Genomic DNA, 14,828 nt, shown 5'->3' on the forward strand with positions numbered 1-14,828 from the left:
TTAGTTGGGAGAAAGTAGTAATACATTTTTTTTAAAAATGGTTTTGTATCCAAGAACAACTGCTATCCACACTTACTATTCCATATAAGTTTTTCTTTTCTTGTAGTCTTTTTTTTTCTTTAATAGTATTTTCACATAAGAAAAAAAAGACAATTTAGCTTTTTTAGTAACCAAAAAAAAGGTTTCTGTGGAAATTAAACAGACACTAATGTTTCATCCACCAAAGCAACTTAATAATATGATCTGATTTTAGAAAAGCTCTGGCATTTTTTTTTTTAATTCGTATCCATGTGACTATTAGCTAAGTTAGGCACATCTCCACGTAGTATCTGGAATGGCCACTGTCTCCTGCCAGAGCCCAGCTGCCGTCAGGCTCAACTCTTTGGCTAGACTGAGAACGACGCAGCTTCTAAAAAGCCTGTACTCAGTTCCATTTCAAGGCTGATTTTCTTTGCAAGCCTGAATGGAAGAAAACATCCCCTTCTACCCGGCTGGATTCCCCTGAAGACTTAGAGAAATAAGGGTGGCCTAAGCTAGCTGGCAGATGAAAAAATAAATCCGAGTCTGTCACCATTTTAAGACAAGTAAGAGAAAAAGTAAGAAAGAAAGAGTAGGATTCGACATCCTAATAAGCTCTTCTTACCCGCTCAACAGCATCTGAACTTTTTTTTGGAGTTTCCAAAACAGCAGACTGAGATTCTGGTTTGGAAAAGAAGAAGACAGTCAGTATCTTGAAGGAGAAAATTTCCCCCATTTCGTCAATCAGAAAACAAAACTAACTAAAACATATCTTTAACCAGAAGTACCCAAAACATCCAATTAATCTTCCAATTATACTTCTATATTACGAGGACACGACTACTTTTCAGTATGTATATCACATATACGACTAACACTCACGTCATTATTTTTAAAATTAGAATAGCCTCATGTCCTTCTTGACACATCAACCATAATTATTGTTCTCAATTGCCAGCTTTTATTTTGTTCCAGGAAGTACCTATTGAAACGTCCACTTATTGTATTATTCACTTAACTAAAGTCTGTAAGCGACAGAAGCCAACTCACCAATCTTGAAAGACAGAATTCGATTACCTTACCTACCTACTGACAAATTACCTTCTAACTTCTCTACCAAGAGGCTTTAGTAATAAGTGGCTCTGAAGGGATTTCGTTCATCACTTGAGAGCCTAGGAGACTGCAATTCATGCTGGAAAACCTAAGGGATAACCAATTCTAGGATCATTTTTAAGCTAAGGAACAAATTTCTTCTAAGTGAAGCTTGTGTGAAAATTTAAAAACAAAAAATAAAAACAGAGGGGCCTTCAGAAATCCCTGGCGCTCCACGGACCACAGTCTGAACACCATTTCTCGTGTCCAGTGTTCACATTTTACAGCAGAGAAATCAGAGGCACATAACATAAGCAACTGGGGGGGGGGAAGCTGGAGCCATTGCTCCCCACCCCCAATGGCATGTAGACCAGACCCTTGACCAGAAACAGCAGTCGCTCTGGAGGATCATCTAGACATTCCTGATTTCGCAGCATTTTAGTTGACACCTGTGACAATGCTATAGAAAGAGAAAAGGTGCCCATCGTTTAAATTTCATAACATGTTGTTAAAAGACATTGGAAATTTCCATTTCACTGAGATGAAAGCACCGTGTCTGCACGGGCCCACTGACCTTTCATCTGTCCACAGTCCCTGACCTCTCTGACCACCTCTGCCTTTCCCCACCCGCTCACTGTGCTGTGGCCACACGGGCCTTCTTGCTACCCTTTAACCTGCTGCCATGCTCCCTCCACAGGGTCTCTGCTGAGTGGGATACCAGCCTGTGCCCCTCCCCACCCCACAACCTTGACCCCTTCCTTAGGGCTTCGTTCCAGACTTCCTGGCACTCTTTTTAAGGAAGTGGCAATCCCACCCACGGCTAGCCCTCCTCATTCCCTGTCTCTTACTTTCTTCCTAACATGGAATATCACAGAATATACTACAGAATTCGCTTGTTTGCCTCCTAATTTTTATTGCTCCTTTTCTACTGGAACATAAGACAGGGGTTTTTGTCCTTTTTTCCCGTTATATACCCAACATCCAGAAGAGTGCCTGGCACACAAAGGTGCTTAAAATATCCGTGGGTCATTGTAGGAAGGAATGGAAAGAGTGATCAAAAGAATAATGAAACCATGAAAGAGGGTATCCTGGGAAAGGGAAAAGGGGAGTAAGATTTTTTAAGGGGCAACACAGCTATCGCTCTGCCTTTAACTACCTCTGCACCTCTGCTTAGGGTCTATCTTTCAAAACAAAAATCTTTGAGATGAGCATGAAGTAGTCACTTACCAACAGATGTCACTGTGGCAACAGAATGTTAAAACAAGTAGCCTTAGAAAGCAAGCAGTTCCACAGACAACTAACTGACTTTGCCGAGGTAATGGAAAAGGGATTCTTCTTTCTTATACTGACAAATCTCTACACTGACCTTACCACAGAGTTAGCTGATTTTGAATAAGGATCCCAACATCAAAGCCAACCAAGCAGTTAACATTAGCAAATCCAAACTCTGGAACACTTCTTTTTTTCTTAGTTACCTCTGCATCCCCAAACCCAACAGACTCTAGATAAGGTCCTGCAGCTTTGTTTTGATGGGGAACACTTTTCTCCCTCTTCTTTCTATTTGGGTAGTGCAGGGCAAACCCAAAGGATCTTGGGAGGGAACACATGAGTTCTTTGCATTAGAAATACACACAGCGTTTCCCAGTGTTTCCCCTATAGCCCTAGGCCTGGTGACCTGTCCAAAAAAGCAGACCTCTGGGGTCTGATGGCAAAGAATGCATCCAGTTTACCACAACAATGAACTAGGCAGACACTCAGTCACTCTTCTGAATCCTCCTTCTCCCAAACCTCTCCTTTCCCTCCATCGAATTCCATGGTGACTGAGTTGTATTCATGCCCCCAACCGCATCTCCCACTATACTGTTTCTCTGAATCTGCATCTTACAACATCTGAGAGAAATTATGGCAAAATGCTCTCTTCCAAATCATAAACTGAAGCACACGAGTTCTAGAGTGCCAAGATTTTACGATGAAAAAGTACAGAATAACTGGACCGCAAAACAAAGGTGAAAGGAAGAGAACAAAGAGAAAAGAAAAATAAAAGTTAAGGAGAAGGCAAATAAGAAAGAGAAAAAACAAAGAAGGCGCAGGAAGGAGAGAATGAAGAGAAACATGAGATAGGACAGAGTCGTGGGAGTAGAGAGAAAAGGACATGCTTGCAGCAAATGATAAGTAAGCTGGTTTCTGAGGGTCTGCTGAAGGCTAGGGTCCTGGGGCAAGTGAATCTGAGAAATCCACTTAGTTCTAACATTCTTAGAATGATCACCTCAGGGACAAACGCCCATGACACTTGTTGCCAACACCCTCCTCTTCCAGCATCCGGGCTTTCGGGAATTGCCTTCCACTCAGCTCTGGAACTGACAGTTCCCATTACATATTCATCAACCAGGATGGTTGTTTTTAAAGAGTAACCCAGTGAGAGCCCTCTCAAAGGTACATTTAAAACTGCCAACCTCTTCTCTCACCCTTTTAAGAATTCAGAAACTAGACTGTTTAAAAAACACACACACACACACACACACAACAACATCACTGTGAAGCAAAGTAGGAGAAAGAACATTTCTGGCAAAACTTTAAGTGTTCTAAATAAGCGATAATCTAAAATTCTGGGCTCCCCACAATTCCAAATATGTTTCAGAAATGATCTCTGTATCATCACAAAATAAGCCTATGACTTGTGAAACAAAACATATCAGATGAATTTTACATTTACAGAGAGAAATAAGATACGCCGCTCTGCTATGAATGGAAAATAAATTAAATCACCCTTTTAAAGCATTTAAAGTATGCCTTCTAAAAATGAATTAAGCAGTCTCGAGACAGTTTGACACTATAAGTAAAAAGGCACTTACAGAAAATAATTTTAAAAGTTTCTTTAATGGTATATACATCAATTTGATTCAAGTCTAGTCAATTTAATTGAGAAAGAACTTATTCAACTTTATTTAAATAGTCTGACTTCAGTTAGCTGCCTAATAAATGGACGATGTTTTTAATTCTGGTATGCCATGTCCTTCCATAAATGAAGATGGAGTTAAACATGTGATTTTCCTAAAAGGGCCCAACCCTATGGTCTGCTTATTTGATCAGCTCACAGTATGGATATGACCTCATTGTCAACAAAGGATATTGACACACAAGACTGAAGCTGCATATATAAGAGAGAAATGCAAGCCAAAATCACAAAAAAAAAAAAAAAAAAGGAGGAGGAGGAGGAGAAGGAGGAGAAGAAAAGGATGAGGAGGAAGAATTATCTACAGGAGAAGGAGACATGGTCAATCTTTCAGTCTCTTCCAGCACATTTCATCCCTTGATCAAGTGGGAAGAGGAGAAATAGAACACTATCTAACTCTTCCTGGGTTCCTTACAGAATTTCTTCATTATCCCAACTGAACACTTGTTAAAGCATTCAGACTGCTAGTCCTGGAAATAAGCTGATGATACTGTTTGCATTGTATGAGGAACCATCAGAAACACTTATTTTTTATATAGAAGGCCAGAAAAGTGTGTGAAAAAAGGCCAGAAAAAAAGGCCAAAAAAGCAACGCTGTTACTTTTAACCTCATGGACACAGGGGATGATTATAGAATTGTCCCCACTTCCCACTTTGCTTTAAACCTGAGGAAAAATCTCCACCTACCTTTGCAAATTCCAAGTGCTTCTGCAATACATTTGCGCACTACTTTACCCTGGCTTCATTTTATTGTTCCATCCTAAATCCCTTCGATTTAATTTCCATTGTAATTCTTTTGTATAGCTTAGATATTTATATGCTGCTCAAATCTTTTCTGGAGCGAAGATGGGTCGCACTGCTTTCAGCCAGCTTGTAAACACGACTTTTAGCATTTCTATATAAAAAGTCTCTGCCACGTTTCTATCAACTCTCCTTGCACAGTTTCCTTCCGGACTCTCTGTCCCCGGATTGCCTTCCTAAAGGCACTCCTCTTGGCCATTTACATTTTCAGAGAAAGATAAGGGGCTTGATGTTTCTAAAACATAGTAAGAACGATGGATTCCCTATACACATCTAGACACCCTGCCCCTAGTCTTCATAAACTTGAAGACTGGAGTTAATTATCTCTTTGATTTCTGTGAATCAGTGAATAACTTTTGAAACTTGGTATTGAGCCCAGAAAATGGTCCATGGCCGTCTCAGCACACATACAAAACTCTCCCTCAAATGCTTCCATGAGTGTGCTAAGTAGATATTCATTCAGATCTTTTTCAACAAAAGATCTTAATTTAACGGCTTAAATATTTAAACATATACTATTTGCCCAGAGGTCTTGAAATGTGGGGAGTCCCCAAGGAAGACAGCTATGTACAAACAGAAAAATTATAATGCATAAGTAATATGAATGATACAGATAAGAATAAATGCCATGGGACTTGGAAAAAAAAGAAACACAGAGGGTGTTGCATCATATAAGTAAAGAAAAATGAAGAGAGAGAAGATAAAGAGGAAACAAGATAAATGGAAAGGTTTTTTTTCTTATTCATGTTTCTACCACCAAATCTTGCAGAACGTTCCTTCCTGATTTCCTTTCCAACTAGCCTTACCCTTCCAGGAGGCATTCTGTAGCTTCAAAAGGTCAATTTTCACACCTTGGGCTTTCCTGTGGAGACAATGCAAAAGATTCCCAAGAACCTGCAGCCCTTCTGCTCACTGGCGGGGAGAGACACCAAGGCTTCACCTTGACCTCTGCACTTCAAATCCCTATAGAGGAGGGCTGGTTCTTTCACCATTATATGAAAGGTGGAGAAAAGCCTCTCTTAGAGAAGGAATTACAAAAATATGTAAGTCAGATGCATGAGAAGTCTGCATTAGCTGGACATGTGAATTAGGAATCAATAATGAAAATGAGCCACGAGACAGAAACAAGTTTTCAGTTTTCTAAGATGTAACTGAAAATCCTTCTTCTTCAAAAAGAAAAAAGTCATCGAACCCTTTTATTTTAAACTAAAATTGAAAGGGGCCACATGTTGCAAATACTGGTTTCAATCATGACATCACTCACAGCAATGTATGGCCATAGTCATTAAGTGTACTGCAAATTGTTCATTACTATTAATAATTATGTTGTCAACGTTTCACCAAATATATATATTTTAAAGCAGTAGATTCTATGTAAGGTTTTTGCTGTATTACTGACCCTCTCACTTACAACTGACTGACTGAGTAAAGAGAGAGAGTGGTATGGCCCTCAGAATGAGAATGGCCCATGGAGTCACAGCAGAAAAAGTTTAGAAAGTGCCATTAGACATACTGCATGGAGCACTGGGTGTGGTGCATAAACAATGAATCTTGGAACACTGAAAAAATTAAATTAAAAAATTTTTTTTAATTTAAAAATTTTAAAAAAAGAAAGTGCCATTAGATCATTTGGACAAAAGAATGCTATATGGCCATTCAGGTTTTTAACAGATCAACTGGAGAAAAACAAGTCACTACACAAAATTATCTTCTACTTACCTCCATCCTCCCCTTCAAGAATGCATATTATAAAAGGATACAAGTTACGATTTTAAAAATTACTTGATCTGGCATTTTGCAAGCTACATCAAATAACAATGAGAAAACGAAGTTAAAAAGTTCCCGGTATCAATTCCAACTATCCTCTCTAACCAAACTAAAATTTAGATTATCAATAGCTTTCCATCCAGCCCTCCTCCAGTATACAAAATCAATAATATACTTTGAAACTCTTTTAAAGAGCCTTAAAATTTTAGAGGAAAATGTTAATATTTCGAAAAAGTGGAGAAAGGCATACTAGGGAAGAAAAAAAATGAAAATATGACACTGGTCATGATGTAAAACACTAGACAGGGACGACTGCTAAGACACTGATCAATGCATCTGTCAATTCTTTCCTACCTACACCTGGCTGCTTCCTAGCAAGAAGTTAAAGTGTTTAACACGGATAACATAGTGCACTTAACAGAAACAACCCTTTTAGCTGTGTGTTTTTCTTTTTATAACTATGCTTTTGTGTGATTATTTTCAGGTATTATCATATTAGAACCCCTTCATCTCTGATGATATATGCATTAAGGAACTCTAGACCTTGGTCCTTGATCAATTGTACCGTGTTCCAAGAAATTGTGAGCCCTACATGGGACAAAGTTTCCTACTCTTCTCTCTCATTTGTTGTTCATTTCAGGGAGTATAAGTCCACCTAGTGAACACTCAGCCGTGTTTCAGAAGCATCAGACATTAAAAAGGGGACACATGCGGTTCGGTGTGCGCCCCCCATTCTGGGCTTCAGTAGAAAGAAGAAAGGTATAAGCATCCCTTCAGACAGTGGAATAAAAAACGGGATTATGAACGCTACATTCACTTTGGAAAGGGGCCTAGAATAAAATCCTTAACACTGTGGGTCACTGCTGGTTTTAAGGTGAACTCAGGAGGAAGTAATAAAGATGTCAAATAATAATAATAATGATAACAATAGCAACATGTATACTAAGCCTGACATTGCATTTTGATTGCTAACTCTATGCTTGAACATGCATTAACTTAGATAATTTTCAAAACAGCCCTATGTGGTAGATGCTATTCTTATCGACATTCTACAGGTTAGGAAACTGATTATAGGGATTAAGAAATTTACCTGACCTTACAAAGCTCCATGATCTTATCTTATACTCTTTTATTACAAATCCAGATTAATGACTTTCTCTCTACAAACCAATGAGGAAAAAAATGTTAATTTTTTTAGATGTATTAACTTATTTGAGAGAGAGAGAGAGACAGTGGGGGTCAGGATCAGAGGGAAAGGGAGAGAAAGGACCTCAGACTCCCTGCTGAGCGTGGAGCCCAACGTGGGGCTCGATCTCACAACCCTGAGATCAGGACCTGAGCCGAAACCAAGAGTCAGACACTTAACTGACTGAGCCATCCAGGTGCCCCCAAAAGTAAAAATTTGTAATTCTAACACTTGTGCTACTATTGAGGAAAATTTGGTGTGGGGTACATTTCTGAACAGCAATAACGCTCTTTGATGCACTCTCCACTTCTGAGTCAGTCCACTGAGAAGTCAGGAGTTTATTATACCAAACAGAAAAACTTCTTTAAAAAAGGAATTAAACAACCAAATTTCACAAAACATGATTACACAAATAGGATTCTTAATTCCTTAGAAAACACAAAGCGTTTTCCCACTTTCAGTCTTCATATAAAGCTGATATTAATCTCACGCAGCCAATAATGCAAAATACTTGAAGACAACAAAAGATGCAAAGAGAAAAACAACCAAAAAGAAAAATTTTAGAGAAGAATAAATACATCTGAACACTGTACAGGTTTGGAAAGATTACTTAAAATGTTGTTCAATGAAACTTTTCTCTCTGTGTCCCCATCATCTCTGAAGGTAAAGAAGAGGATCAAGAAAAGCACAAGCAGGGGCGCCCGGGGGCTTCGGCGGGTTAAGTCTCTGTCTTCGGCTCAGGTCATGGGTCCTGGGATCGAGCCCCACACTGGGCTCTCTGCTCAGCGGGGAGTCTGCTCCCCTCCCCCCACCGCCTGCCTCTCTGCCTACTTGTGATCTCTCTCTCTCTCTCTCTGTCAAATAAATAAATAAATAAAATCTTTAAAAAAAAAAAAAAAAAGGAAAGCCGTAGGGAAGAGTCAGAGTGGAGAAGTAAGGTGGACACCACCGTTGAAGGCAACGGACAGAAATTTCCTTTTGTCGTTCTTAGTCCACACAGGGTGCCTGACTCCTGCCATCTCAGGCAGTGGGTAGAGCTTGCCACCTGAAGCGGTAGTTCACAAATTTGCGTCTACACAATGATAACTGGGTAACTCCAGTGTCCCTTTCCCTAAAATTCTGACTCAGCAGCCTTGAAGGTGGAGCGTAACGATTTTCAATGTAACGAGGCTCCCAGCGGTTGTACGTGGGACCGCTGCAGATCGTAACCCAAGAAACTGCCCCGGGGTCGCACCTGTTCCAGCATCCTTCGGCCCGTGTTCTTCATCAGGAGGCTTCGATGGCGGCCGAACGGATGAGGCTCGCCTGGGAAACTGCCCTTCCGTGTAGTCCAGTGAGTGAGTGGGCTGGCTGACCGCGGCCCAGGTGTAAAGTTGATCTTGCTGCAGTAACGCATAAACAAATAAATGTAAAGCCATTTTAATTCAGTTATGAAGAAAAAAGTTTTTGGATCACTGCACTACAACGTCATTTCTATCACATATATGCACACACACGTCTATCATACATGTATACACACACATACGTGGGAGTGTTGCATATACACATATATCAAACATTAAAACAGCACTGCACACTACCTGACGTAGGCTCATAAACATTCTTTCATAAAGTCATTTCACTTTCATGATGATACTTGTCTCAACTTTTTTTTTTTTTTAAAGATTTTATTTTTTTATATGACAGAGACACAGAGAGGGAAGGAACACAAGCAGGGGGAGTCAGAGAGGGAGAATCAGGCTTCCTGCAGAGCAGGGAGCCCAATGTGTGGCTCGGTCCCAGAACCCTGGGATCATGACCTGAGCCAAAGGCAGACCCTTAATGACTGAGCCACCCAGGTGGCCCTCAATTTCTTTTCCATAGCAAAATCTAAGTCTTTCTTTGGTGGTAGAGATGCCATGTGAGGCTGCAGAATTCATAAGATCAGAAAGTCCAGACATTCGATCGGAGCCCTCCCTGTTTAAGACATTTGAATATCATGTCCCTTTAAAGTTGGTGTAAACACTTGTAGCAAAGTCAAAGGACAGGCTGTACTTGAGCACCAGGGCACAATAACAGCTTCCTTGCCCTCAGCAACAAAAAGCCTAGGAAACCAACTTATCTCGGGTCCAGGCTGGGGACTGGTTAGGATTGAAACCATGAAAAGGCAAATGAACCTGCCAAGAATAAAAGAATTGGACAGGGATCGTCTGGCAAAGAAAGTGCTTCCCAGCCGCAGACCGACAGAATCTGGACGGAATGAGAAGGCTCAAAATTACACCTAGTGCCAGGGAGCAAAGTGGGAATCTCAGAGAGGAGGCCACTCTGAGGCTTATGAACACCTTGGAAAACTGCTCCTTAGGATTTCGGAGTAACATGTTTAACCATTTTAGGATGTATGCACTCAGTATGTGCAAGCCCCCAGTCTCTTTGGGACACTTTCCTTACTTAGAATATTTCCCCACAGCTTTTGATCAACATAAAGTAAAGCAAAGAAAACAACAGTATGGTAGAGATTGAGAACAAATCAAAAACAAAACAAATCAAAATATCTATATGTATATCATAATCACCATGTTGAGACTCTAGTTTAAACAGGGTTAATCAAGGACAAGCATTGCTATTTCCATCATGTGTTTAATAAATTAGCCTAAGAAATTCACAAACTATCATTCAGCCTCGATAGTAAGATACAACACGTCTGTAGATTTAAGCTTTGCCATTAGGGACATTGGCCCTGATTGACAATTCAGACTCCCGGGATTGGCTTGTATCAATAAGAAAGGGTCAGGGCGCCTGGGTGGCTCAGTGGGTTAAGCCTCTGCCTCAGGTCATGATCTCAGGGTCCTGGGATCGAGCCCTGCATCAGGTTCTCTGCTCAGTGGGGAGCCTGCTTCCTCCTCTCTCTCTACCTGCCTCTCCGCCTACTCGTGATCTCTGTCAAATAAATAAATAAATAAATAAATAAATAAATAAATAAATAAGAAATGGTCACACTGCAGATCTGGGCAAGCATTTCAGCTATCCATGCCTCCTTCAACTATTCATACCTTGATCAACGCCAAAGGCTTCGCTATGTAGCATAGTGAATGTCAGAAATAGCTTCTCACTGCTGAAATTAGTAGTTTAATTAAAGTGATGTGAGAAATAAGCTCTCCCTAGTGAAACTACAATAATTCAGTTTATGAGGATTGGCAAAAATGCCAGAAGATATCCTCATCCCCAAAGGAACAGAATAAGACTTGGGTAAGGGACGGTGTCAAGGCTTGATGCCCTGACAGGACACCATCCAGCCACCGCATCAGAAGAATGTCTCCTTGCTTGTTGCCAACCATCAGGCACACATTCCTGCCTCTTCCGTGTCTGTAACACATGAACATTTCCTGGAAAGTGGAGTCAAACGCCTCCCCAGGAGGCAAGCTGCGCCCTGGCTGACAAAGGAACTCTTGCCTAGAGAGCTCTGCCATCTTAGCAACAGACCCTCAGCCTCAAATTTGGCGCCATATAACAAAAGTCCTCAACAGTCAAGGGGATAAACAGTTTCATTTCAGATTTCACAATCCGCCAAAATACAAAGTATGCTAAAAGCACTTTATAAACCTCAAATAAAAAACAACAATAAATTCTGGTCAGTCCTCTAGTTTTTTTAGCCATACCCCAGGACCATAGCACGTCACAATGCCTCAATGGTCATCTCAAAATTGCTCCTTCAAAGCATGGAGAAATTAAGCAAAACACAGATTTCTTTCAAGGCTTTTTAACACCTACAGATGCCAACTCTTCAAACTATCGTTTAAATTTTTCTATATGACTTCCTCCCCCCTCCCAAATTCATTTCTCCATGTTCCCTCAGTCAAGTTTCACTGCACTCAATGCCTACCCAGTTCTGCCACCTCATGGAATCGAATGCCTCACGGAAGGTCTAGCTGAAGTCCCACCTCACCTGGGCCACTCCTGCCTCAGAACACTGATACAGAACCTGCCACCCCTCATTTTGAGGAGTAATGGTATGCTACCCAGGTTAGTGGCTTAACACTTTCCTGAGTGCATCTGATCTTTCCCCAAATGGACCGAGAACTCCTTTAGCACATGAAGTATGTACACAGGTCCTATAAATCTCCCCTAGCACTTGACGACAGGACAATGACTACTCGTGATGATAACCCTACTTGTGTACTGGATTAACAGAATTACCAGACACAAAAGAAATAAAACAATGGCTTGTCAATATGAGCCATGGCAGTAGCTGGTAATCTTATTTTCCTTCATTTACTCAACAGGGTACTGAAAAGGTACTTTGAGGCTATCAGATGAAAAGAAAGCTATTAAGTCACCAGTTCTACCTACCCTATCAGCAATTATGCAATATAAAGAAAAATAGGGAGTTCATGAAACTCCTAAGATATTATCAGTGCGGCACCATAGACAAATCTCTTAGCTTTATGAGGTCTTGATGTTCTCAGCAGTAAATCAGGAAAAATGCCTACCTCAGTCTTTTTTATAGGGTTGGCATGAAGCCGGAGCAAATACTATATGGAAAGAACTATGAAAATGACATACTGTTATTCAAAAATAACATATCATGAGTACTACTTGTTTTGACTTTTTAAAATCTATGTTTGATTAGGACATTTCTTGTATTTAAAAAATCCTTTTCAGAGGAATTCGAAATTGTCATCATATGTATATATCGAGATACAGAACTCACACTACGTCTTTGCTTTATGACAGGAAGCTAGTTCAGCAAACTCTGGTCTCCAAAGTTGTCTTGGCATTTGCACTGATTGTTCCTAAATTTTGAATTTAATTAATGATTGCTCTGTGGTCTTTCCTCAACCATCCACGAATTTCTTTTTTTCTGTTGTTATTTTTTTCTAACATTTCAGAAATATATTTGTTATTTTCCCAAATAGGCTTATTAGCCCCTCGCTCCAACTACCATATCCTGTAACCCCCCCTTTCCCCCAGATTATTGTTCTGTACACACAGCAGACACACCATGAGTATTAAGGAACTACAAGGGTCAAGAGCAATAAAAAAATTTTTTTGACAAATCAAATCATAACTTTATATCTGAGTTAAAACAGGATTATGTTCCCATGACACTGCTCCCACTCCTTTAAATTCTTGAAATCTGTTTGATTTTTGTTGAACTGGATCATTTCTTTCTGTTAAAGAAAACAAACATAAGCTTTCCACCATGGGCAGATCAGAAGATTTAAAATCACACACTAAAAGTGACATAAATAGGCCATAAGCCCACTATCTCAAAAAAGAAAGAACAGTTACGTTTGGCAGACATTTGATAATAACCCCAAAATAACTCAGAGCTGTAATCCATAGTTTTAGAGAACCCAGTGGAAAATATAATAGTCAGAGTTAGACAGTCTAAGAATGCTTCACTGAGATTTTTCAAGTCAAAGGGAGGATTTAGTTGTCACCTTAAAATGTCAGGTTAATATTTTTCTGTTAGTGCTTTATGCAAGAAAATTTCATTGTCCATTAATCTGTATGTTAAAGTACAATCTAAACTATTCTCTGAGAGGAAGTATTGTCCCTCCCGTTCATATTCCTATAACTCATCAGATGGGATGTCCATACATGTGAGGATAAATCTTACTTTGGGGTTCCTCACTTCCTCAGAAACTCTCGGCACTGCCCATGCTCAAGTATCCACCAGGCTAATAAATCCGTATTTGAGTGGTAAAATATAGAACTGTATCTCAGATATTCCAGGAAGTACAAACCCCCATCAAATATCAGAAGTTTGACTGAGGGTGAATATATGTTTTCAACTTAGTGTTTGAGTTTTCCTTGAGTAAATACCCACAGCGGAATACTGGATCGTATGGTAACACTATTTTTTATTTCTTGAGGAAACTCCACATGGTTTTCGACAGTGGTTGCTTCAACTTGCGTCCCCACCACAGTGTACAGGGGTAACATTTTCTCCACATCCTCTCCAACATTTCTTATTTCTTGTCTTTTTGCTGTTAGCCATTCGGACCAGTATGGGTGTTATCTCACTGTAGTTTGGAATTGCATTTCCGGGATGATTAATGATGTTGAGAATCATTTCTTTCTGCTGGCCATCTGTTATGTCTCTTTGGAAAAATGTCTATTCAGGTCCTCTGTTCCTATGTTCATTGCTACATTATTTACAAATTGGCAAGATATGGACACAGCTGAAGAGTCCATCAACAGATGAACAGATAAAGAAGGTGTGGGGCACCTGCTCTCACACACACACACACACACACACAGCCACACACATACAGACACACTGGATTATTACTCGGCCGTGAAAAAGAATGGGATCTTGTCACTTGTAACACAGACGGACTTATTACACTAAGTGAAATAAATCAGAGAAAAACAAATACTATATGATTTCACTTATATGTGGAATCTAAAAAGAAAAACAAATGAGAAAACAAACAAGAGGGGTGCCTGGCTAGCTCATACGGTTAACTTTCAGCTCAGGTTATGACCTAAGGGTCTTGGGAGAGGGCCCCGCATCAGGCTCCCTGTTCAGTGACGAGTCTACCTCTCCTTTTCCCTCTGTGATCTCTGTCACTTTCATTCTCTCAAATAAATAAATAAAATATTAAGAAAGAAAGAGAGAGAGAGAGAGAGAGGAAGGAGGGAAGAAAGGAATAAATAAACAAGAGATACAGACTTATAAATACAGAGAACTGGTAGTTGCCAGAAGGGATAGGAGAAATAGGTGAAGGGGATTCAAGAGGTACTAACCTCCAGATACAAAACAGGGAAGTCAGGAAGACATAAAGTCCAGGACAGGGAATTATAATCAATAATACTGATAACATTGTACAGTGACAGATGGTACCTACATTTATTGTGGTGAACAGTGTGTACAATTTTATTTATTTATTTTAGAGAGGAAGAGAGATCGACAGTGGGGGGAGGGGGGAGAGAGAGAGAACCTCAAGCAGACCCCCGCTGAGCATGGAGCCAGATGTGGCGCTCAGTTCCAGGATCCTGAGATCACGGCCTAAGCTGAAATCAAGAG

General features: G+C 40.1%; 1 protein-coding gene across 2 annotated transcripts in view; it reads right to left on the reverse strand.

Annotated features, from left to right (window-relative positions):
* Nucleotides 1-14,828, reverse strand: part of FMN2 (formin 2) — a 358,907-nt gene that overhangs the window by 266,629 nt on the left and 77,450 nt on the right. Inside the window, exons 3-5 of one of the 2 annotated variants that reach the window (XM_032862943.1) lie at nucleotides 9,051-9,198; nucleotides 6,583-6,594; nucleotides 644-699 (exon numbers count right to left, since the gene is read on the reverse strand). In XM_032862943.1, coding sequence (XP_032718834.1) covers nucleotides 644-699; nucleotides 6,583-6,594; nucleotides 9,051-9,198 — 216 coding nt within the window. The remainder of the gene's footprint in view (nucleotides 1-643; nucleotides 700-6,582; nucleotides 6,595-9,050; nucleotides 9,199-14,828) is intronic. The other variant, XM_032862944.1, reaches the window with a different exon arrangement.

This window comes from Lontra canadensis, unplaced genomic scaffold (genome assembly GCF_010015895.1).
Source record: "Lontra canadensis isolate GAN:19392208 unplaced genomic scaffold, GSC_riverotter_1.0 scaffold24, whole genome shotgun sequence".
Taxonomy (NCBI): domain Eukaryota; kingdom Metazoa; phylum Chordata; class Mammalia; order Carnivora; family Mustelidae; genus Lontra; species Lontra canadensis.